At 42.2% G+C, this 22,554-nt stretch overlaps 1 protein-coding gene across 1 annotated transcript; it reads right to left on the bottom strand.

Annotated features, from left to right (window-relative positions):
• Positions 1-8,851: 8,851 nt before the first annotated feature.
• LOC311029870 (alpha-1A adrenergic receptor-like) lies at positions 8,852-21,893 on the bottom strand. The gene is made up of 3 exons (XM_084035266.1): positions 21,804-21,893; positions 15,316-16,610; positions 8,852-10,219 (listed from the first exon to the last, which is right to left on the bottom strand). Exons 2-3 carry the CDS (start codon positions 16,286-16,288, stop codon positions 9,759-9,761), a joined length of 1,434 nt encoding a protein of 477 aa, XP_083891392.1. The 5' UTR covers positions 16,289-16,610; positions 21,804-21,893; the 3' UTR covers positions 8,852-9,758.
• Between the last annotated feature and the right edge of the window lie 661 nt (positions 21,894-22,554).

The following is a 22,554-nucleotide window of genomic DNA, read 5'->3' as shown; positions in this document are numbered from 1 at the left end:
CCGTCTGTTAGCCCTGTGATAGACCAGGGTCTACCCTGCCTTATTCTTGGTGCATGCTGGGATATTGTCCACCTAGACAGGATAACCAGGGCAAAATAAGGGTCATTCTATCCAATACTGTCTCTAAGTCTGTCTTAAAAACTCTTCAGAAGGGGTGTTATTATGCTGCTCTTCTGGTGCATACATGTATTTCAGGTTACTACTGGTTATTTTTCCATCCTGGCTGCTGCAGCAGCTCCTCTCAGCCTCTCTCTGAAACGCTCTGTTTGAGCTCCTGCCCCTCCCTCCCAAAAAGCCCAGTCTGCTCTGATTGGACAGTTGACCCACTGTTGTGATTGCTCAACCGCTTAGTCGGCTTGTCAGAAATGTCACTTACCATAACCAGCAAATAGGAGTTGTACTGCTGAGAAATGAATATTTACCACTTGTTCTTAAACTCAGATTCCTTTTTTCGCGTCTTTTCAACACGGCGACTCCATGAACCACTTCATGGAAGAAATGGCAAAGATTTCAAATGAGGCATTTGAAGCAGTTCAGGAGCAGAGTTTCTGTGTGGGAGAGTAACTCCCTTTGGGCTGGGAGTTTATGTTTTGACACTGGAGACCTTTTACACGAGAACGAAATTATATAACGCACTTAAAGAGAGACGAAGCAGAAAAGCATAATAGGTCCTCTTTAACATTATTACATTATGCAGTAAATCACTACCAGGAGGATGCTTTAATGTTTCTACACTAGGTGGCAGTGCTGCCATGTTGTTCTCTCACAGCTCCCTGCGTTCCCTGCCAGTCTTGACATCAGTGGTTAGATGGTGACATCTTCTGCTGCTCGTCTTAACACATTGACCGACTGAATAATAAACATGTTGATCAATGAGCATCATATTCATGTTGGATTGATAAAAATGAGCCGGGATTACAACGAGGACTATAAGTGGTATCCGGCCATCAACCTGCCAGACCCGTTCCTAAGAGCATTCAAGTGAAAAGCCCTCATTTTCTACACTGTAATGGATTGACACTGTTTCTCACATAAAAGCATTCTTTGACATCAGAGGCACTTTCATGTGCCTTCCTCAGATGAACATGGAGGAAAAAAATATGACAAAATATACACCCAAGTGAATGAATAGTTTGAGATTCAAATGAAAAGTATAACTCGTGTTTCCTCCTCCTGCAAAGATGTTCCCTGACTAGCATTTTAAAAGGGAAGTGGTTAAAGGCCAACCTCCAGTCCACCTGTAAGAGAGGTCAGCTTTATTTCTCATCCATAAAAAGATTAAATTCATGGATTAAATATGCAGAATATGGCTAAAGTCACTGTTTTGTTTCCACTATCATGACTGTAACGATTACTTTGACAAATGCCTTCAGTCTCATTTGCTAAACTCATGTTGTCAAGACGATAAATAAATAGTCAAACAATTCTAAAAATCAATCACTGCTCTTTGACTTTGTGGGGAACAGTGCATAAAAGAAGCTGCTTTACCATGTTAATACATTGAAAACAGATTTCTGATTTGGAATAAATAAATAAACCAAGGTTAAGTTTTAAATACCTAACAAAGCACAAACTCTTCTAAAATTCAATCCAAGCCTCCCATCTTGTCAGGGGCCCTCAACATTGTTTTGTCTCGTCTCCCACTGTGTCCAAGGGCATGTTGTCTTGCCAAAGTTTTCTTCCTTCAGATTTTTTAAGAAACAAAACCCTGAATTCAGCTTAAATCACTCTTGCACCGTGGCAACTGCTCCAGAACGGTTCACTCAGAGTTTATTTAACTGCAACACTTAAGCTGTCCTGTGTGCACGATCGGACAAGACGGGGCCGCTGACCGGACGAGTGTACTGGGGCCGCTGACCGGACGAGTGTACTGACCTTTTCAAGCTCGGCCGGCCTTTTAAAAAGGAGTCCAAACACGACTTGTGCTTGTTTGCTGCCTGGAATCAAACTGTGGCTATGACATCAGCATCATTTTACCTCCTTAAGCTTTTATAATAAGAACACAGCTTTGCTGCTGGAGAAACTCTGAACCTATGGGTCCAGCATTCAGCTGCACTTACTGGGAAATACAATTTGACAGCTGCAAATTGATGTCCCGGCACAATGCTAATAACGGGAATGTTAAAGTTGTTTTTTAGAAGTCAGGAGCAACTTGAATAAACAAGGAATGAGGACTCAACGTGCCAGATGGCAGCTGACTGCTATGAAAACAAATGTTCAGTGACACGAGTATAAAAGGCATTTTACATGGCATTAGCCCCTCCTCACACGGCCAGGCTTAGTCTTTTCGAATTAATTTTCATTCACGGTTGTCGCCATTTAAACCGTTATTTCAAGAATTGCGTACACACACACACACACACACACACACACACACACACACACACACACACACACACACACACACACACACACACACACACACACACACACACACAGCTTTAATACTTTAATAATCCAAATGCCAGCACTGAAAAGGTGCTGTGAAGATGTACATAATTTGAATATATAGTTTCAATGGAATTGCATTGCTAGGCAACAGTTTGGGTACATGTTCCACTTCCTGTCAGCTACTTTACTTCCTGATGTCATTCACGTCTACTGCAACAGGAAATGAACTGGAACAGCTTAATTTTCCTTCTGCAGCAAAATCACATTTCATTAGAAGGCATAGACATTGTTCAGAAAATCTGTTTTATTCCTGCAAACCTCCTGCTGAGTGTTTCCCATCCTCATCTCAGCTTCTACTTGAAAAAGAAGTGAAAAAGAAGAGAAATAGTCTTGACCATGAAAAAAAAACACCCTTCAAAGCATCTCCGAACGCTGTTAGTTTGTATAATCCCTCCTGACTGTCCGTGTCCCTCACCCTCACCTGTTCTGTAATCATTTTTTCACACAAAAGAAAAAAGGGAAATAAAAACCTTGTGAATCTGTATGATAGCCATCATGGCACAATTTCGTCCTTGAGACAGCTACTGTCGCAGGAACTCACATTTTGACTTCTTTGCTAGGTGTTTTTATCTCTGTCTGCAGACAGATTTTGTCGTCATTATAAAGTCACAAAACAATGAAAAGTATTTGTTTTGTCCCTCCTGTTGTTTTTAAATCCATCCATCCATCCATCCATCCATCCATCCATCGTCTACCACATATCCTGTATTCAGGGTCGCGGGGGGCTGGAGCCGATCCCAGCTGACATTGGGCGAACATTGTTTGTAAATGTGCTATATAAATACAGATTAATTTGATTTGACTATGCCTTCAAATGTCATACCCACCACTCCATTTACAAACTACACTGTGCACTAAAACCTGGAATCGAACCGGCTACTCATCTGCCCAACAACAGTCCAGTTCTTACCTTCGTGGCAAGTCCATTTGGTACAACTCCTGTTTAAACGTATGTATGAAAGTCATATTCACCGCTTCATAGTTCCGGCCTTCCTTCCAGTGAGCTATGAGAACGAGAGTCGCTGAATAGCTGTGGACTCGGTCTCGTTGACTCGATCTCGTGGGCAGTTATTGCAGTACTCACGGTCGCGCTTCTGTGCGAGTCAGACTCACAGTAAGTAGAGCTACCACATACAGCCAGTAGAGGCGCTAGTTGACCAGGAGGAGACTAATGTTAAACACCATAACAAGATGCCAAGCCTTGGTAATAGTGTTGGTTATGTTTTTACGGCAGCTGGGGCAGACGACAAAAGTAAAACTGTACATTTGACAAAGTACCGGCTCGTTTGCTGCTGACGCCCGATTCCACCGACTCAGTGAATTAACTCAGTTCAAAGAACCAACTCTTCGGCCGGACTGTCATCTCTGAGGGTCAATGCAATCACCATATTTTTTAAAGACGTGTAAAATCTTAAAAGTGATATTTCCTGACATATTTTTTATTTATTTAGCTACTTTAGCTGTCAGTAACAGTAACTAGGCCCCTTTCTTGTTTTGGCTTAATGTTTGACACCTTTAGTTTAGCTTGATTCCTGGTGCCGGCATGAAGAGTGCAAGTTGAGCCCTAAACCCTGCAGCCTATTATATCAGCTTTCAGGTGAAATTTCAGGATGAACCTAAAATGCACTATAACCTTTACAGGTGAACTTAATTTGACCTTCTCTAAACGTTTGTATGCACATGTCCAACTGTTCAATGTTTCAGTACTTTTTGTACAACTTTCTGTTCTCTAACGAGGAGCTGAACGGCAAAAATCACAAGAAGTGTTTGATCCTTGAATTGACCAATCAATGTCCTGGTTCAACTAGGATTGGTATTTAAACAGCCCTCTTCATCATCATGAGACCAAGATGACACCTAACAAGTGATCAACAGCACCTCGCATGCGAGCCTTCAAACAGGAAGTTGTCAGAGGGAAGTGGCCACTGAGCTTAGAGACACAGAGAGACGGGAAGAGTCCCAGAAAGGCAGAGAAGTGGACTTCCTTTGGTCACATGACAAGTTATTGAGACATTGACATGTTTTGTTGTGGTATACCCTCCACTGTTGATGGCTTTTGTTTCAATAAATAATTTGAGATGAAGAAATCACCATACTTCTACTTAAATGCACTACTTTTAGCGTGAACTCTTTACATTTTCCATAAATTTCACCTGAAAGCCAAATATCCCTAACTTTGTGTGAGTAGTGTAGTTTGTTGCTATTAAAGGTTGTATCAGCGATTCTGGGCCGAAACATAAATGATCACATTCATCTGTTTTTACCTCAAGATCTGCTAGCTGCCCGCCCCATAAGCAGGCCGTCAAAAAAAACGCGTCTCTCTAGGCAGCCTAGGCTCCGAGATCGCACACAAAAACAAATGGTACTACCAACACCTCAAAAGCAAAATAAACAGTGTTCCAACCAATCACAGACAAGGGGTGGGTGGCACGTTCATGAAAATGCGTGAAAAAACACGGGAGGGAGGGGCTAGCTGGCTCTGTTTGTTTTGGATCTCGCAACGGAAGTGAGGGCAACCGGAATCACTGATACAACCTTTAAGGGGCACTTTCATAGATCGTCCTCTTATCAGCTGGTAGTAGGTTGAAGTAAAAAGATATGATTGAGGGAAGACCGATGTTACTAACTCTGACAGACAATGCAATAACTTTTGGGAAACTGGAATGTATTGGGAACTCAAAATAAGTTTGTAAAAACATGTATCACAGTTTGGATACATTAGGGAGCAGTGACCTGTCAAAATAAATGTAGTTTTAAAGCTGCATAATCCAGTTTAAGGTTCATTGAAGAAATGCAAATCAAGCAACTGGTTTATTATCATGACTGCTCATGTGTTGGCAAAAAACTATCACAAAGCGGCATTAGCATTCGTTTGGAGTTGTGTGTGTGTGTGTGTGTGTGTGTGTTTGTGTGAGTGAAAGTCCAATATTCATCCTACCATTAGCTCTGTTTTTGTGTTCACCAGCTCATGAAGGAAATATCTGGCTTTTAAGCTGCCAAATGTTCCCCCCGGATAGTTGCTCAGGGTGTCTGTTGCCGGGCAGGTAGCGAACTGTGTGTTTATATGGAAACGCTTCACTGAAAACAGCTGCAGGCAACATAATGCTGCGAAAACCAACTAAAAGCTGCAGAGTTGATGATAATTCTCTCCTCCAACTCTTTCCCCTTTGACATTACATGCAGTTATTTGAGCCTTTTAATCACATTGATAATGCTGCTGCCATATGTCTTTAATACTCCGACAATCTAAGATTAAAGGGCATTGCTTATGGCACAACAAACACTTTTTGTCATCACAATTTTCAGTCTAGTTGGCCTCCAATCTGCCATCTGAGTAAATATTAAAATGAAGAAAATTTAAAAAACCATCTGGTCTTTGCCCAAAACTTTACAAGCACTTGGAACGGATGAATGAAGAACCGCAATATAAAACAACTTTGTCCAATTTCCTATCAGCTGGCAGGAGAGAACGAGTCAGTCACCTCTTGTGGTACGACTATCTCAACTTTCAACGACCCAGAAAATGATTAGTGCAAACAACACAGTGGGGAACTCTGGCGGCTTTAACTGCAGCACATATTGGGAGCTGCATTTGTATGAAGACTCATTTTTAGCACATTTGCACAAAGTGCGGAGACGTTTTGCACGAGGGCCTCATTAAGCGGTACTTACTCAGTGGGTGGACTTGGTGTACTTACTTCCTCGTTCCCACATACTCCTACAAGCATTATCTTCTGAGAGTGCCAATACACTTTAAATGTGTGCTCAGTCACTTGGAAAGAACTGGAGAAGAGAAGACTGTCAGAAGAAGTTTCGGGGGAAGTCTTCCGCCGTTTGACGCACGACACAAACGCTATTTTCCTCGTCTAGATAATGAGGCTCTTTGACTTCCTGATGCGGTTGCGTGTCTTGTCATCTGCTTGAGTCGCTGCGCAGCATCGTTATTAATCAAGACCGCCGCTTGGTAATGAAGCAGTACTTTGCTAAGTCAACTGATTAGGTTAAACGGTACACGCCTGTCTAGCCAGTAATGCGAGCCTGGATCCATTCATCACATCTGTGTTCGCCTTAATGTGACAGCTGCTGCAACAGTTTGAATCCTGTGTTGAAAACGAGAGCCGCATGTTTAGTACGAATCTGATGCATTTATTTACATAATTGATACTTGATGGAGGCAGACACAGCACCGATCGACACACACGAACACATTTTCATGTGTTTTGGGGACATAACTTGACTTAATTTCCTGGAGACTCGCCCTAAACCTAAACCTTACATTAACCTTAACCTAAACCCAACTTTACCCAAACATTATGGGGGCGTGCAGTTAGACGAGTCCCCACAATGTGACTGTGTAAAGTGATATATGTCCCCACAAGACAGTTAAAAACAACCAAACAACACACACACATGGATGGACAGAAGTTCATTGGGAAGCAGCGGCCTGATGATCCTCCCTCTACCAGCTTCCCTCGGATATTGTGTTGTGTATCATTATTTCTGTAGCGTTTCTTTTCTCTCCGAAGCCGAGAGAAGGCAATCTGTCTGCTGTGTGAAGCTGGGAATTTAAGCCAAATGGGGGAAAAGCGAGGAGGAATTGCGTTATATTGGTTTGACATTCAAACGGGAGAGATAGTCATTAAAGATGAGAAATACATTTTCTATTTTTATACTTCCAGAGGGCAAACGGACGTGACGGGAGATTTGAAGGAATATGTGAGAATGTGTTGCAAGTCCAAGCATGAAATGGCATTTTATTTACTAAAACATTCGTTACACTTAGTCATGCCTCTCTAATGAAAAGTCAACTCATCTGTTTCTGCTGCACTTGTTGCCTAATGCAGCGTATCATTGAGTCCTTGGCTGCATAATCTCAGACAACGAGAGCTGCATGTTTATTAGCTGTCCGAGACGGTTGCGACATTGTTAAGTGTGGAGATTTACAAGAGTTTAAACGCAGACATTATCCGGTTTCACAAAGCCACAATGTTTAAGTAGAGTAAAGCAGAATGAAGGTAACTCTTCTACTCGTGTCCTTAACTTTTACCTTGAATGTAAAATGACTAAATCATCCGTCTTCTATCAATTCTTTCAAAGCCCTGCGTTTCACAGATAAGAATTCTAGGTTTTCATCACGGTTATGTTGTCTGCAGGGTAAACCCCGCCTTTAATCCGAGCGCAGCTGAAAACAACTGTGTAATGGGAGGAAGGGAAGGATCAACAGCTAAGAAGAAATGCGTGGAACTTAAAACAGATCAGACAACCAAAGTATGCTAATTTTAAGCGATTAATTGCTTCCTAATGAAACACACTTTATCTTGACACTGGGCCATACAATGTCATCATCAGTGTGACACGGTGGATTGTGTTTTGCTAATTAAGGAAATCACTTCATTTCAATGAAGGCATTCAGGAAGTAACAATGCAGCCCACTAATTTTGAAAAGTACCCTTTGTTAATCGTTCAGTTCAAGTTTTTATTAATTGAGGGCGACGCTGATGTCAGATCTCTTCTGTGTTTGCACACAGTGTCATGATAATCTCCCATACCCGTCTATTAGCGGCTACAGTAAAATGCTTTTATAGCTTCTGCTGCACCAATGATTTAGTTTATTCAAAGTCAACCCTTTCATAATGTGAACTGAATGTCAATAACCTCACAGCAATGTGCTTCCATTAGAAGGCAACGCATGGAAATGTGTTTCTAGCCTTGGATGAGAGCACAAAAGGCTGAGATCCTCGTTTAAAAAAAATATTCATATGAGCACATGTGATGTGAACGGGGTCACTCGTAGTGAAGAATCCAGCAACTCTGCAGAGCTTTTGGCCTCTTTAAAGTGTTACACTTCCATACAAGTCGATCCAATGCAAAGTGGGCGAGGCAAGAGCTGAAACCACGCCCCCATCTGTATGACCAAAGCCCAGATGCAGCGCGGACCAGTATCACAGCTTATATAGCAACATGGAACAAGGCACTGAGAGATTTACTGTTTATCAGACCACAAATAAGACAAGAACGAAACCCAGCATCAGCTCCTCCTCCTCCCCGCCACTGGAAGACTACTTGCCCGGAGGAAAGCGGGCACCAGGTTCGGAGGCGACCATCTTGGCTGCAGCGTAAACCCTCACGTTAGCGTCTCCGAGCGGCCGTCTCTCGGGGCTACGTGTCTGTTAGCTTGAGGGACTTTTCTGCCTCGTGGAGAAAAAACAAAAGATGGCAAACTTGAAAGAAACATACAGATACCGAAAAAACAAAGATATGAGATGTATTACTCATGACTTTCAAACATGATGTAGCGATGTTGTTCCCAGCGTTTGCACGGGGAAAACACAACTCTGCCGAACTGCACTGGCAAGAAAGCAGCACTCAAAAAGAGAGAGAAAACCATCTGACACCTGTTCATTTATTTAACAGTACCACAAGCTATGATGTCAAACATTAAAAGTTGATCCAACACATCTTTAATACAGCCTCGGCGAAAACGAATACTGGACATCGAAAGCTTTAGAAGGGTAGAATGGAGGACTATTTTTTGAGACTGCACTGTATTGTAAGGGTTTCTGTTCCCCCGCAGCCAGATATCAAATGCAATTCTCTTCCCTCCAACCTGCACATTGTTGAGTTTCTTTTAAAGCATAGCTCACATAACACACACACACACACACACACACCCGATACAGACTTCTGCTTCCAGAGCTGTCGGTTCATGCTAATTATGTCAGGATTTAGGAGTATTTTGCCATTGAGGGCTTTCGTGCAATCCTCAGAAATACCACTAATGTTTAAAGAAATCATGTCTCTGGAGTTCTTTTCAATGCCATTTCAATAAGGTTTTATTATCTCTTTTATTCTTTTCCAAGTGCAGATAGTAATCCCTTCTACCCATGTGTCCATACTTGAGCTTCATGCATTTTTTAACCAGAGACCGAGGTTGTATTTTTCCCAAAACCTCTTGCTGTGCGCTCGTACTCGCAGTCTTCTTCTTGTCGATCACCGACATGGACATATTGAGCAAGCTTGACATGTAGTGTTCTGCCTCTATTCAAGAGCGGCTGAGTGTTGGTTGTTGAAAAAATCGTATTCATTCACTTTTCCAAGTTGTATTTTATTTGAATCCCCAGACATTTACACGGCGTAAAGCCTTGAGGCAACAGACTTATCTTCCGCTGGCAAGTCTCACTCTCGGCTGGAGCTCTGATGCTGCTGAGGAATTAAATATACATGTAAAAGTTGTACATGACTGCTCCCACAGGGCAGAATGTCCAAGATTGGATGCTCTAAATGTCATTATTGCATCAATATGCCAATCAAACAGCCTCTCCTGTAACGCCGAGAGAAAGACGCAGGCCCTTGGCGGACCCGTGACTGGAGGGGTTCTGTGGTAGCGGCGTTCGACTTGCTGAGAGACACCATGCCTTCAGCAGGCTCCGACTCTGGGTTTGTGCACTTAGAGCCTGATCTGCGCTGCCGACAGATGACGAGGGGCAACATCCCCACCGGGAGACAGCGATGCGGTTTTGGCCCGAGGCATCGGACGTATTGGACGCAGGGCCTGGACTGGATGAGCGGGCGGTTATGTGTCCTTGTGGTTTGGCAGCCGGCAGCCCGGTTCTCAGGCAGCGACCGCGGAGCACGTTGTGGAAGGCTTTCTTGAACTCCCGGCTGAAGCACGGGTAGATGATGGGGTTGATGCAGCTGTTGAGGTAACCCAGCCAGAAGGTTATCTTAAAGACAGTTTCAGAAGGCCTACAGGACGGGAAGATGGATCCTAAAGAACACAGAGAAATATGCAAATGAAAATATGAAGGGAAACAGACACTTATCCACCACAACACTTAAAAGTCCCAGTTAGAACTAGAAAGTGCCATTTCCCACCCATCCACCAGATGCCCTCAGACTTTTCTTCCTTTCCCGATCACCTGACCGCCCCACCCATCTACACACCTGGTCCCACTTTCCTCATCTGCTCTGCAGGTCTCAGACTTTCCCCCTCATCAGCCTCTCAGTTCAGATACCGGCCCACTTCCATTCATTTTTCAGCTTCTGTAGCCTGAACCTGGACCTGGAACCCACCCCTGCCAACATCTACGTGCCTGCCTGTAAGCCTACATATACACACAATTATCCTGTCTACTGCATTGTCTGCATTTGGGTCCAATACTGCATTTCCTGGATCATTACATTAATAATTATTAATGATTTAACATATTATTTTTGGAGAATATCTAATAATGGGTTTGTGAATTTTGTAAAGATGAATTAGACAGAATATCAAGTTTGTCTGGTTTCAAATGTTGATCATGATTTCACGCCATCACGGCATAGGCTGAACCCAACCCAAGACGATTGTGATTGGTTTAAAGGAACAGTGTGGAGGATTCAGGGAAGTAATTTAATATTCATAACTCTGTTTTTATTTGCGTATTATCACCTAAAACTAAGAATCATTGTCTTTTAAATAGTTCAAAAGGAGCCCTTCATGTCTACGTTGGAGTGGATCCTCTTCATGGACTTCTACAGTAGCCCAGAGGGGACAAGCCAAACACCTATTTCATGGAGGCCAACATAGTTCACTGAAACACAGGGAGGGATGAGCAGAGGGGTTCAGTTGGATGAAATCTGCAATCTCACCACTAGATGGCACTAAATCGTACAACCTCCCCCATTTAAAGAGGTACTGGCCAGCTCTGTGGAGATTGCCAGGTGCATAAAGAAATGCTTTTCCTCGTTTGTTGTGGAAGAACTTAACCTGCACAGAGACCTGACCTCAATCTTATCCAACACCTTTGGGATGAATTGCATAAACCAAAGTGCAAAACCCATGTTTTTTTTTTTTACAAAAGCAATGCTTCATGTTACCACAGATGAGCAGCAGTCACCTGATTTTATTAGCCCTGTAAGCTTACTGTGCCAGTAATGCCAACATTGGCTGCCGCCAAGTGCATCAGCGCAAAAACAGGCTTTCCATCTGAAGTGCTCAGGAAAAATACAAAATGAAAAATGCAGTAGTTTTTCAAACCCTCTCTCTGGGAACCTCAGACTATCATTGCCTCAGAGCTTGAATGAGCACTGCACTGTGAGCTGTGAAGGTTTGTCTCAATTGAAATGCATAACTGTTCTCCGATGACTGGCTGCCTTGGGAGGCTACAGGGTGACTGAGGATACCTCCTGGCATTACAGCCCATTAAGCCTCGTGCTTGTTATCTATAATAGCTTTCATATGAGGAAGCAATAGTTTGGTTCATTCCATTTCATCTCACAGAAGAAGCCCATTTTGCTCCAATGTGGTGTTTTATTTGGTCTATTTGGTTGCTTGTAATTGAATTTCTTGATGTCCCTTCAGAGAAAAGCGAGCAGTAGAGCCGAGGGAAAGAGGCAGGTCCTGCCTGATGTTATGTTCATACGGCAAAATTTATCATCAAGCCACCATTATACAAATGTTTCAGGCCTGAGCAGCTTTTGCATCATAATATATACAGTGTTTTCCCACAGGAGGGTTGCGCTTAGTGCTACATAATAATACATATAAGGCTCCGGGTATATGTTTAGCCATGACAGTCACATGACTCGATGGCTGGTCAGCCCGCCACGTTAACCCAGACTCAACAACTATTAGCTGGATTCGTAATCTTGAATCCTGACCGTGGCCAGCCCCTGACCTTTCCTCTAGCGCTACCAGGAGATTGACATTATTGATTTTTAGTGATCAACTATTAGCTGGATGGCCATGTAATCTGTTACAGATATCCATGTCTCCAGACGATGAATCCTAAAGTCTTGGACCCGCTGACCTTTCCTGTAGTTCTTCAGCTTTACATTCATAAACAATAATATAATATAATGAATATGGTTATCTGCCTGAATGACACATTTTACACATCTTGATTTATGACATCATTCTACTATGTGTGTGTATGTGTATATGTATATGTATATGTATATGTATATGTGTGTGTGTATGTATGTGTATATATATATACACACATATATATATATATATATATGTATAGTATATGTCGATTAGTTTCTTTTTAGTAATAAAAAGTCTGAAGGTAATGGAGAATACCTGTCATGGTTTTACACAGCACAAAGGAAAGTCTTTAAATTGCTCGTTTTGTCCAATCAAAAGACCAAAATCCCAGAATATTAAATTTACAACGGGAGCAAAAAGCAGAAAATCATCTCATTTGAGAGGCTTTCAAACAGATGATTGATTAATGGGCCTTTTTCACAACAGAAGGAGAAACACAGGTGTTACTGATAACATTGGCGGCGGCTCTGTTCTATTACTGTGTCTCAGTAAGCCGTGACAGTGAGCCAGCAGGAACACTTGCAGGACCCTGAAACTGAAGCAACTAAATGGAATTCAGCCCTCTTTAATTTAAGTATTTAGGGCTGTGTTTTTCCTACTGTGTAAAAGCCCTTTTGGCAAAATGTTTCAGCACTAATGTGAGAAACTTTTAACAGCATCAGAAAATAATGTTAAATTGGAACAATTAAAGTAAAGTTCAAGTTTAATAATTAATTTTTTTTTAACCAAGGACCAAGGTTGTATTTTGTCCAAAAGTCTCTTGCTGTGTGCTAATACTCTGCAGGCTTCTTCTTGTCGAACACTAAGAAGGTCAGATTGATTAAAAAATGGAACTAAAGTCAAACTTTCATAACTGAAGTTATTGTGTCGTCTAAATCCCAGCTACAAAAACCACGTTCATCGATTTATGAAGGACGACATCTCCCAGTAGAAATAACTTTTTTCTCACAGTTGGATAACACATTGTTTGATATGGCTGGTTATGAATGTCCACACTGGCCAAAAACAGAGAAAAAGATAACCCATATTATTATTTGTCCAGAGGAAATGTTGCATCCACGTCTCCTCCATCCCGTAAATTGTTCCTTCCTGCAATGATATTACGATTTGTGTAACAAAATACAGGCTTGAGATATAATCTCATCATCTGTGACCTGTAACTGCTGACAGACTATTACCCTTAAATCCACACTGGTCCAAGCTGACGAGCACTTATCTCAGTCAAGCTACGAGAGTTATTTCAGAAGCAATTAAGATTTTAGATTGGGATTCACAATGGTTGGGCTCCGTCCTCTCTTACATCTCTGATAGCATCGCTGTTATCGCCTCCTCTGACAGAGTCTGACAAAATGTAAGTGTCATTTATTGAAGATGAGGTTGAGAATATCTGGATGTAGTGACTCTGAATGTAACAACTGCGTACAATGGAATTGTAAATGTAATAAAAGCTTAGAATTTAATACCCAGCATATAATAACCAGGAGCCCCAAATGTAAACTGTCGAGTGTGTAGTGTAAGAAATAACTAAGTTGTGAGAAAAGTATTACATAACGAAGCAATATAATAATATACATAATGTTGCATAATGTACCAGATGGATGGATGTGTTATTAATGGACAAAAATAACTTTTACACAGATGATAAAGAGCTCAATGTGAGGTAATTATTTCAGACAATCATTTCTGTCTGTAAAAGTTTTTCCTCTCTGTAAAAGTTTTTTTTTTTTAAATTGTCCATTTTTTAAAAAAGTAGTCATTTTCTCATAATGTAATAAATTATTATATTATGCACAAAACGCTGTTATGCACTCTTTTCTTACATTATGTGCTGATTTTATTACATTTAAATATTGTAGAACATGAAATTTCCATGACCTTTTTATAAAAAAAAAAAACAGGCTCTCAACGACACAACGACGCTCAATCCACAGAGAAACGAAGACGCTGTGCCTTTTAAACGAGTCGTCAGGACTTCTGTAGGGTTGTGATGTCACACCTAAAACAGTCAAGAGTAGAAGTGCTGCAAACTTTGTGATGCACCCTGTGAGTCGCTGTGAAGACGGCGACAGCTCAAATGCCAGAAAGACCAGAAAATGCGGACCAATCGGAGCATACTTGGCTTTTTCGGCAGCTCTTAAAGAGACAGGCGCTTGAACAGAGCGTTTCATTGAGCGACAGTCAATACTGAATAATATATTCAGACAAATCTTATGAGAAAAAATCATAGTTTTTTATAACATTAAAGCATGTAAACATGTTTTAATAGAAGCCCCAAATACAACTATGAACCTGAAAATAAGCATGATGTCACCTTTAAATTCTAACATTATGTGCAGATATGAGTTCCTCCATCCTGAGCTCCTGATAATGTAAATTGTAGCTCATATCTACACTACTGTCTGACTACAGACTAATCCTTAATTAGTTCATTTCTATTCAATTTTGACTCTGCTAAAATTTTAATTAACATTTCAGATATGTTTCAGAATAAAGCAGGCTCTATGAGAAAATGTCTTAAAATAAATAATTTAAGCATTCATTATGACATCAAATAGTTTCTGAGTCATTGAAATCCTTTCTTAGATTCCTCAAACTTTTGTTGTCCTCCACCCTATTTGGGGCCTCTCATTACCTCACCTTTGCATTCAATGCACATAGTGAAGACTTGTTTTTCTGAAAGATGCTATAAATTGTTCTCAGTCTTTCAAATACTCAGTGGGTTGTTTGACAACACTGTTGTGAAATTATTTCTCAAACTTCAAAGACTCATTCCTTCGTCTGGATCAATAGGTATTACAGACATACTTTTTTAACCGTCTGTTATATTGCAACTCAAGATGTTTTATTCTAGGTCCATTTATCTAAAAGAAAAAAAGCGCTTAACTGCTACACCCACCAGTATTGTCATGGTGTGCTGACACCCCGTGGAGAATTCAGACGTTAATCTGCAGGATGATTTTTTGTGTGTGTGTATACAAGCACGAAATAAAAGCAAATAACAACAAATACAGATGCAATTTAAGTTTAAGCAGAATGGCTTAGGAGGTACCTACCGATGGGTAAAACCAGGAAAAACGGGAGCCAGCACAGAACGAAGCACCCGACAACAATGCCAAGAGTCTTGGCTGCCTTCTCTTCTCTTGAGAACTTCAGCAGCCTTGGCAGGGAAAACGTGATGCGTTTATGTGTCACGGACCCCCCGTCATCCTCCTGCTTCCCCGTCTGAGCAGCGTTCCCTCTGTGCATTCTCAGCACCACCCCCTCCATCTCCACGCCTTCGCCCTTACTGCTCTTCCTGAGGGTTTTCGTCTCCCTCCTTGCCACGGCGTACACGCGGCAGTACATGGCCAGGATGATGGCCAGAGGTATGTAGAAAGATCCCAGCGCCGAGAACAAAGCGTAGCCGGGCTCCTCTGTGATCCGGCACACCGTCTCGTCCTCTGGGTCTGGCTCCTTCCAGCCGAACAGAGGGCCCACGGATATAGCTGCTGAGAGCCCCCAGAGAGCAGCCACCGCCGTCAGGCCTCGCCGCCCTGTCGCAATGGACGGGTAGCGCAGCGGGTAGCTGACAGCCAGGCAACGGTCGATCGAGATCACGCACAGACTGAGGATGGAGGCGGTGCAGCAGAGGACGTCCAGGGCGGCCCAGACGCTGCAGAAGGAGCGGCCGAACACCCATCTGCCGAGAGCCTCCGAGGTGGCGGAGAAGGGCAGGACGGCGGAGCTGAGCAGCAGGTCTGCCGCCGCCAGGTTGGCAATGAAGTAATGTGTCACAGAGCGCCAGTGGTGGTGGAACAACACTGACAGGATGACCAGGATGTTGCCAAGGACCCCGAACACCACAAACAGCAACAGCACCACCCCCAAAACCACCGCCTTGGTCACATCCACCTCCGGGTTGGCGGAGGGGCTGCAGTTTGTACAGCGATCAGCTGCAGGGAGAACGCTGGCGTTCTCAGCAGGAGTCATTGTTATATGTTGGGTGCATTTGGTTGTGCAATTGTCTTGCAGATTGATGGCATTCATGCCACATCTGCTCCTCAATTACAGCTGCCTTGTTCTGCTCCTCCTAATGCAGAGGATAAAAGCTTTTCCTGCTGCATAAACAGCTCTTCCAGTATATTTGTAGATGCGGGGACTCTTGCCAACACTCTGCATATCACATGGCCTCTGGCAGGATTCCTTGGCACAGCGTCAAATTTAGAAAGAGAAACACTGCAACGCTTTGTCATATTTAGTCCAGGATACTTTCGTAGAAATGACAAAATAATAATGTTCACGTGGTCACCAGTAGATTTACGTTACGTTCAACCATGCTGAAAGGCTTCCTTGCAAGAAACCGAAAACCCTAAAACAAGAAAAGAGAAAAGTATATTGAACAACACTTTCATAATCCAAAGCTTTTATTTCCAAAGAAATAAAACAGGGCATTACCTCTTAAAGGAACAGTGTGTAGGATTTTGCATGCTCTGTTAGCAGAAATTGAATATAATATTCTTAATTAGGTTTTCATCTACATAGACAGCAGGTCCTCCTCATGGTTGTGTTGCTGCCATGTTTCTACAGTAGCCCAGAGAGGACAAACCAAACTGTGGTTCCAGAGAAGGTTTTTACGTTAGAAGCCGCCATCATTCTGACACACTTGGGAAGGGAGGGGTATTTAGTTTGCCACTAGATGCCACAAAATCCTACACACTTTACCTTTAGGCGCTGTTCTTTCTTTAGGAGCAATTAATCAAAACTTCACATATAAAATAGAAGGCATTTAAGGTAAATTGGAAAAACAAAAATACAGCCCATATTTATGAATAAAGGGTAAACATTTTCTTTTTCTCCAGAGGATACATTCTCTGTTTGCAAATGTGCTCTGCCCCCATTATGCTGCATTAGAGGAAATGGGGATTATGCTTGAGCGAACTCAATGGGATTCACAATTACCTTTCCAAAAAAACATTGCAGCCAACTTCTCTTTTTGACTGGAAGCACACAACTGACAACCTTAAAACACACCACTCCTCATACCTGAGTTTTGTTTAACCTTTAGTTATCGAGGCAGATGGATTTAAAAGGAAAATATCAATTTACTGTGAGGAGGCAACAGAGTTCGTGAGCAGCGGGGATGGAGAGTATCTTAATGGAAAAGTTAAAACAACAGACGAGGCTTAATCAAACGAAACAGGGGTAAAGACGAGGGCACCACAGCGACAGTGATAATCCTCAGGGGGCAAATAGAAAATCATCTGTGGCATTATGAGAAAACCAGCCAGCCATGCGGGGAATACAAAGATAAATCAAAGCGGAGTGAATATTTGTTGTTTAACAGCAGACATTCGTGGGGAAGCCTGTGATGGCTTCTTTGAAGCCTGAAGGCTGGGCTCTTACTCAAACGGCGGATGACAGGCCAGGAATTGCACCTTGAGGAGGGAACTATATTACCGAGCAAAGGCTTGGGCCTGCTGATAGTCCCACTCAGTACCACTCTCCCTGTACGTGTTGCAGATCAGGGATGTCACCGAGGGAGATAAACGGCGGCGAGGAGAAAAAGAATATGGAGAAGCTGTGGCGATAAAGTCTTTGGAGAGCAGCAGCCATGATTGTGACATGTTAGCGCTGGATCAAAGGCTTTCGCTCGCTTGCACATTCACCACGAGGCAAATCTAAATCCACCCAAATAAACACTTGATGCTGGGATTTCAAACGTCAGTAGCCGGGAGGGAGGGGGATTTGCAACGGAATAGGGGGTGAATAAGATATCTGGGATTGTTTCAGCAAGCGTGGCTAAACGCAGTGATATTTGGAATGCCGTGGCAATGACATTTCACGGTTGTGGTGAAGCGCCTGCACAATAAGAGATTAACAGCATATAAAAAGTTTATTTCCTCAGCCCACCTGTGTTTGGGGACTACTCTTACTGTGAAGTACAGTGTCGGCTGGGAAATAGCTTTACGTTGTCCTGAGGTAGTACAGTAAAAACAATTCAACGAGGTAAAACGACATCATTCAGGCACATAAGTCTTCCGTGAATTGGAAAGCAGAGCGGCACGTCTGGAACAGGTGACACATCGATGTCCTGCAGCTGCTCGGCTGACACATTATGTTCAATTTGCATGTGCTGTGTTGGCGCTCGGCCCGAGGCTTAAAAAGCAGCTGTAACTCCTCTATATGTCGCTTGCCTTCATGTTTCATTCATGCATGTATTAGCATGGAAGGGGCAGCGTGACAGCTGGGCTGTGACAAAATGATGAAGTGGTGTAAGATGTGTTAAATGACTTTTTCAGTCGGTCGACTGAGAGTTTTTGGCGTCTTTTTTCATAATTGTCTTCCTCCAGGAAAAAGGAGGAGGCCTATCAGACAAAATTCAAAAGCTGTTGAGCTGCTTGTGTTTTGACAGAAAGGACAGAGGCAGACAAAAACTCATCCAAACAATTGAGGAATAGATTGCTGCAGAATGATGCATTTTTAAAGGCTGAACCCTGAAAGTTAGCATTGCATCCTTGACAAATCTTTTTGTTGAAAATAGGCAATTTAATAAACACTTCTTGTTTAGCAAGATAGTGAAATTAATTGAAGACAACTTTCCTGAAAAGTTGCAATAACTTTGCAATAATGCAATAATCAGAAGTGAAAAGCTAACGTTAGGCTATGAAATTAAATCCACGGTAACGTGACATCACTTCACCACCATGAAGCTAAAGGCTGACACAGGAAGTGTCCGAAATCACTCACTCATTCACTTCTTCCCATCCAGGGAGTTCTATTTGACGACTCTATAGCGAGCTCATCTGCATTGTGACCAAATACTTTGGGACACGACTGGTGTCATTTTCTCTGTGCCGTTAATGACGTCACTGCTGTCGCACAATTAAAACATGCCAGATTTACGGTGGCTGGTGGACAATCCGCAATAAATACCGTCATATTTGAATAAGTAAGTATAGTAATAAATACATACTGTAAGCTAATTTGTTCTAACTTGAGCCTCCCTGCCATGTAGTGATATGTTTAGGGCTTTTATTGTGAAAGGTAAGAACGAAAGGAGCAGTAAACGCTACCGTTGTCAATGTGGGGCCAAAAGCGTATTTTATCGACTTGCTAAATAAATACAAAGTACTTCATGACCGTCTGTGTTGTGATGCACACATTAAAAATATCAATGATTTTTGTGCCGAGGAGCTGACCACGCTGTTAGTTGACATGAATACACACAAAAGCTTCAACATTCACTGACATATTTTATGTCGTAAAACAAAATGTTAAATCCCTTAAGCTTGTACAGTATAAACCTTATTTCAGGCATCTAAAAACACATTCACACAACCCAATGTCTGCGAGACACGGGACCTGGAAGTGCAGAAATGCTGACTAATTTCCAGGTTTTGGGGGTCATTCTCTGTTAACTCTGTTTTAATGCTTCTGAATTTCTCCAAAAAGATTAGAGAAAATATCCTTCAATCCATGTTAAGTGAGTGAACTGACCCAGAATGAGTTAGTCGATAGAAAAAAAAAAAAATCTAAAATCCTATTAATGCACTGGCCTGTGCCCTGTTGGCCGAGTGCATCAAAATGTCAAGGTGTGCAAGATCAATCTGCCTTTTCACAGTGTTCATAATTGATTAGTTCTGAGTTATTTATCGAGCAAACATCCAATATTTGCTCATTCTCGCTTCTAAAATGTGATGTTTTGCTGCTTTTCTCTATTTTACATCACTGTGAGTTCAATTACATTTAGGTCATTTACATTGAGTTCCACATCTTGGGTTTTTCTGGGAGTGTTGGTGAGGAATAAAAGGGCAAGTTGAAGACATAACCTCCGAGAAAATGTAGAGATTAACAGTGAGACTGCGGATGTCTCTCATCCCCTGCAGATAATATTTGATTAAGACATCAGTGCACCTCAATTTACATCTGAGATCCACGTGTGCACTGCTCCATTTGATTGAATTTGTGGACTTCATGGAAAGATGGTGCTTTGCCCTTGAAGAAACTTTCCAGTTAGCCTCCTCGGTCTGTGTGGCCTTTACACAATGGAAGCAAGGCAGCCAATTAAACCTCATATTGGAGTTATAATCAGAAATTTGTTTTAGGAGACAGAATGTTAGCGAGCTGGCTTCATGTAGCCTGACCACGGGCATATTCAATCAGCAGTTCACAGCATTGCTATCACAGAAGTAATGTGCACAATAAGTCTGCCTGACAACATCTCGACTGCAGCAGATCACGAGGTCCTGTTCTTTTTACAGCATGCATGCTCGCTTCAACAAACCCCGATACATTCATTAACTAGTGAGACCCTCATCATCGCGGTTGCAGAAGATTTAGCTGCACGCCTGTCATGCACAAGCAATCATTTTCATGATTGATTCATCTATCGATTACTTGTAAAATGAGGTTGGTTCGAGGTTGACAAATACCAGAAAGAGAGCCACATCGATGGCTTCAAATTGCTTGTTATGTCTGAACGCACCCCTAAAGACGAGTTCACACACGACTGTAGAACAGGAAAAGCAGCAAACCGTCACATTTGAGAGGCTGGAACCAGAGAACCGAATCCGACTTCGTGTTGAGATATTTCTCCACAACTTGGAGGAATTCCTGGATTTAAAATGTAGACGACATAACTTTTCCTTCAGGTCACAGCAGACAAACGAAAGCCCGACATCCTTCTCAAACGCACACATGAATCTCCCCAACACGGTAATGTATTCTGCTGCCAGTGCGGGCCACCGTGGAGTTCATATATCATTTGGTTTTACAAACACTGTAATACAACCGTTTGTGTCAGGTCTCTGGAGCAGTGCACTACCATGATGAATTACTGTCCATTCCAAGTCCATTTCTGAAAAGCTGTACTCTCTGGGGGAAAGGGTTCATAACTCTAAAAACCTGCATGACATTAATCATTATGTTTTATCAACCTTGAACACTGCTGCACGCTGCCCTTCACAAAGGAAAAGTGTTTTGTCTTCATCCATCTGAGGGGGTTGTGTTATTAGTGTTGAGTCCTGAGGATGATGGTATACAATTGAAAAAATGAATGGTGTTTAAGTCCTCTAAGATTTGAACCATGAGCCTTTACAGCTTTAATCATTCATCATTTGCTTTATATGCATACAATATTTTATCTACATCCCATTCCCCCTTCTGTGTTTTCAGATTATTATGACCTACCTGTTGAGGGGAAATGTTCTGACAATAAACGACAGTGCGACGGGAAGAAGCCTAATTGTTTTTTTTTTTGTTTTTTTGTTTTTTCACTATGAATATAAAACATATTAGCCTCTATCATGAATGAATACTTTTGAAATAATGTACAAACCATTACTGGAGAGGCTGCATGAATTAGCATCCCCAACTGACGGTGGAAATAAAGCAATTTTCACAATGTGCACATCAGTAGCCAATTAAAAAAACACACACACACACACACACAAGCAACGCGTCCTCCACTCAATTAGAAAGAATCCAAAATAATCATAACGCTCCATTATGGAAATGAGAAGTCACTCAGCCAGGGAAGTAGAGGAAAGAAAAAAAGTCTTACCTTGCACCGAGTTAGTTTCTGTTTTTAAAAAGGAAACAGTTCAGCGCTCATATGTTGCTGTGTCGTCCAGCACGGAGAGCAAAGAGCTCCCGTCCCTCCTGCCAGCCTCCTCTGCTGGGAGAGAAAGTCACGGTGGACCCCCCCCCCCCCCCCGCCCCCAGGCCACGCCCCCATTCATACCCTTTTTAATTAGTGGGTTCACGCGCACTGCTCATTTCGTCAGTGTCTTTAAGTACATAAACAAAACGTACGCTATAAATATACACTTTATAGAAACACAATTAAGATTATGATCATCTCTAGTTGCTGAGCCACACTGTTGCCGTGGGTGACATGTTCTTTCATTAGCATGAACACATGCTGACTCAACGCAAACTGGTGCCAAACCAAACCAAATATATATCAATCCACAGCTAAATATAGTCCCCGTTAACCATTGGTCTGTTGACAGTTTTTGAAGGCTCAAGGTCGACATTTTTGAATTTTGGCCAAAATCCTTCTTGGATTATGGCGGTCGCCATCTTATATTTAGATATTTTTGCAACCAGTAAAGGAAGTGACCATATTTGGACTGTGGAGGAGCAACGGGTGGATCTGACGAACACAAGTGGGGGGAAAAAGTTAACTATCTTCCATAATTCTCTGCAGCTAAGTGTTAAAGTAATGTCAAACGCATTGGTAGTGTTGCCATGGTAGCAACCTGTCAATCACAAGGTAGCCATGCCCTAAAGCATACCCTGCTTTATCGTCA

The sequence above is a fragment of the Eutrigla gurnardus genome (genome assembly GCF_963514095.1).
Source record: "Eutrigla gurnardus genome assembly, chromosome: 19".
Taxonomy (NCBI): domain Eukaryota; kingdom Metazoa; phylum Chordata; class Actinopteri; order Perciformes; family Triglidae; genus Eutrigla; species Eutrigla gurnardus.
The sequence above is the reverse complement of the archived record's forward strand: the minus strand, read 5'-3'. Positions and strand labels throughout refer to the sequence as shown.

Coding starts and splice junctions, on each gene's coding strand:
- LOC311029870 (XM_084035266.1), bottom strand. CDS start 16,288: ATGAATGCCATCAATCTGCAAGACAATTGCACAACCAAATGCACCCAA. Junction 10,220..15,315: donor TTTCCTGGTTTTACCCATCG/GTAGGTACCTCC, acceptor TGTGTTCTTTAG/GATCCATCTTCCCGTCCTGT.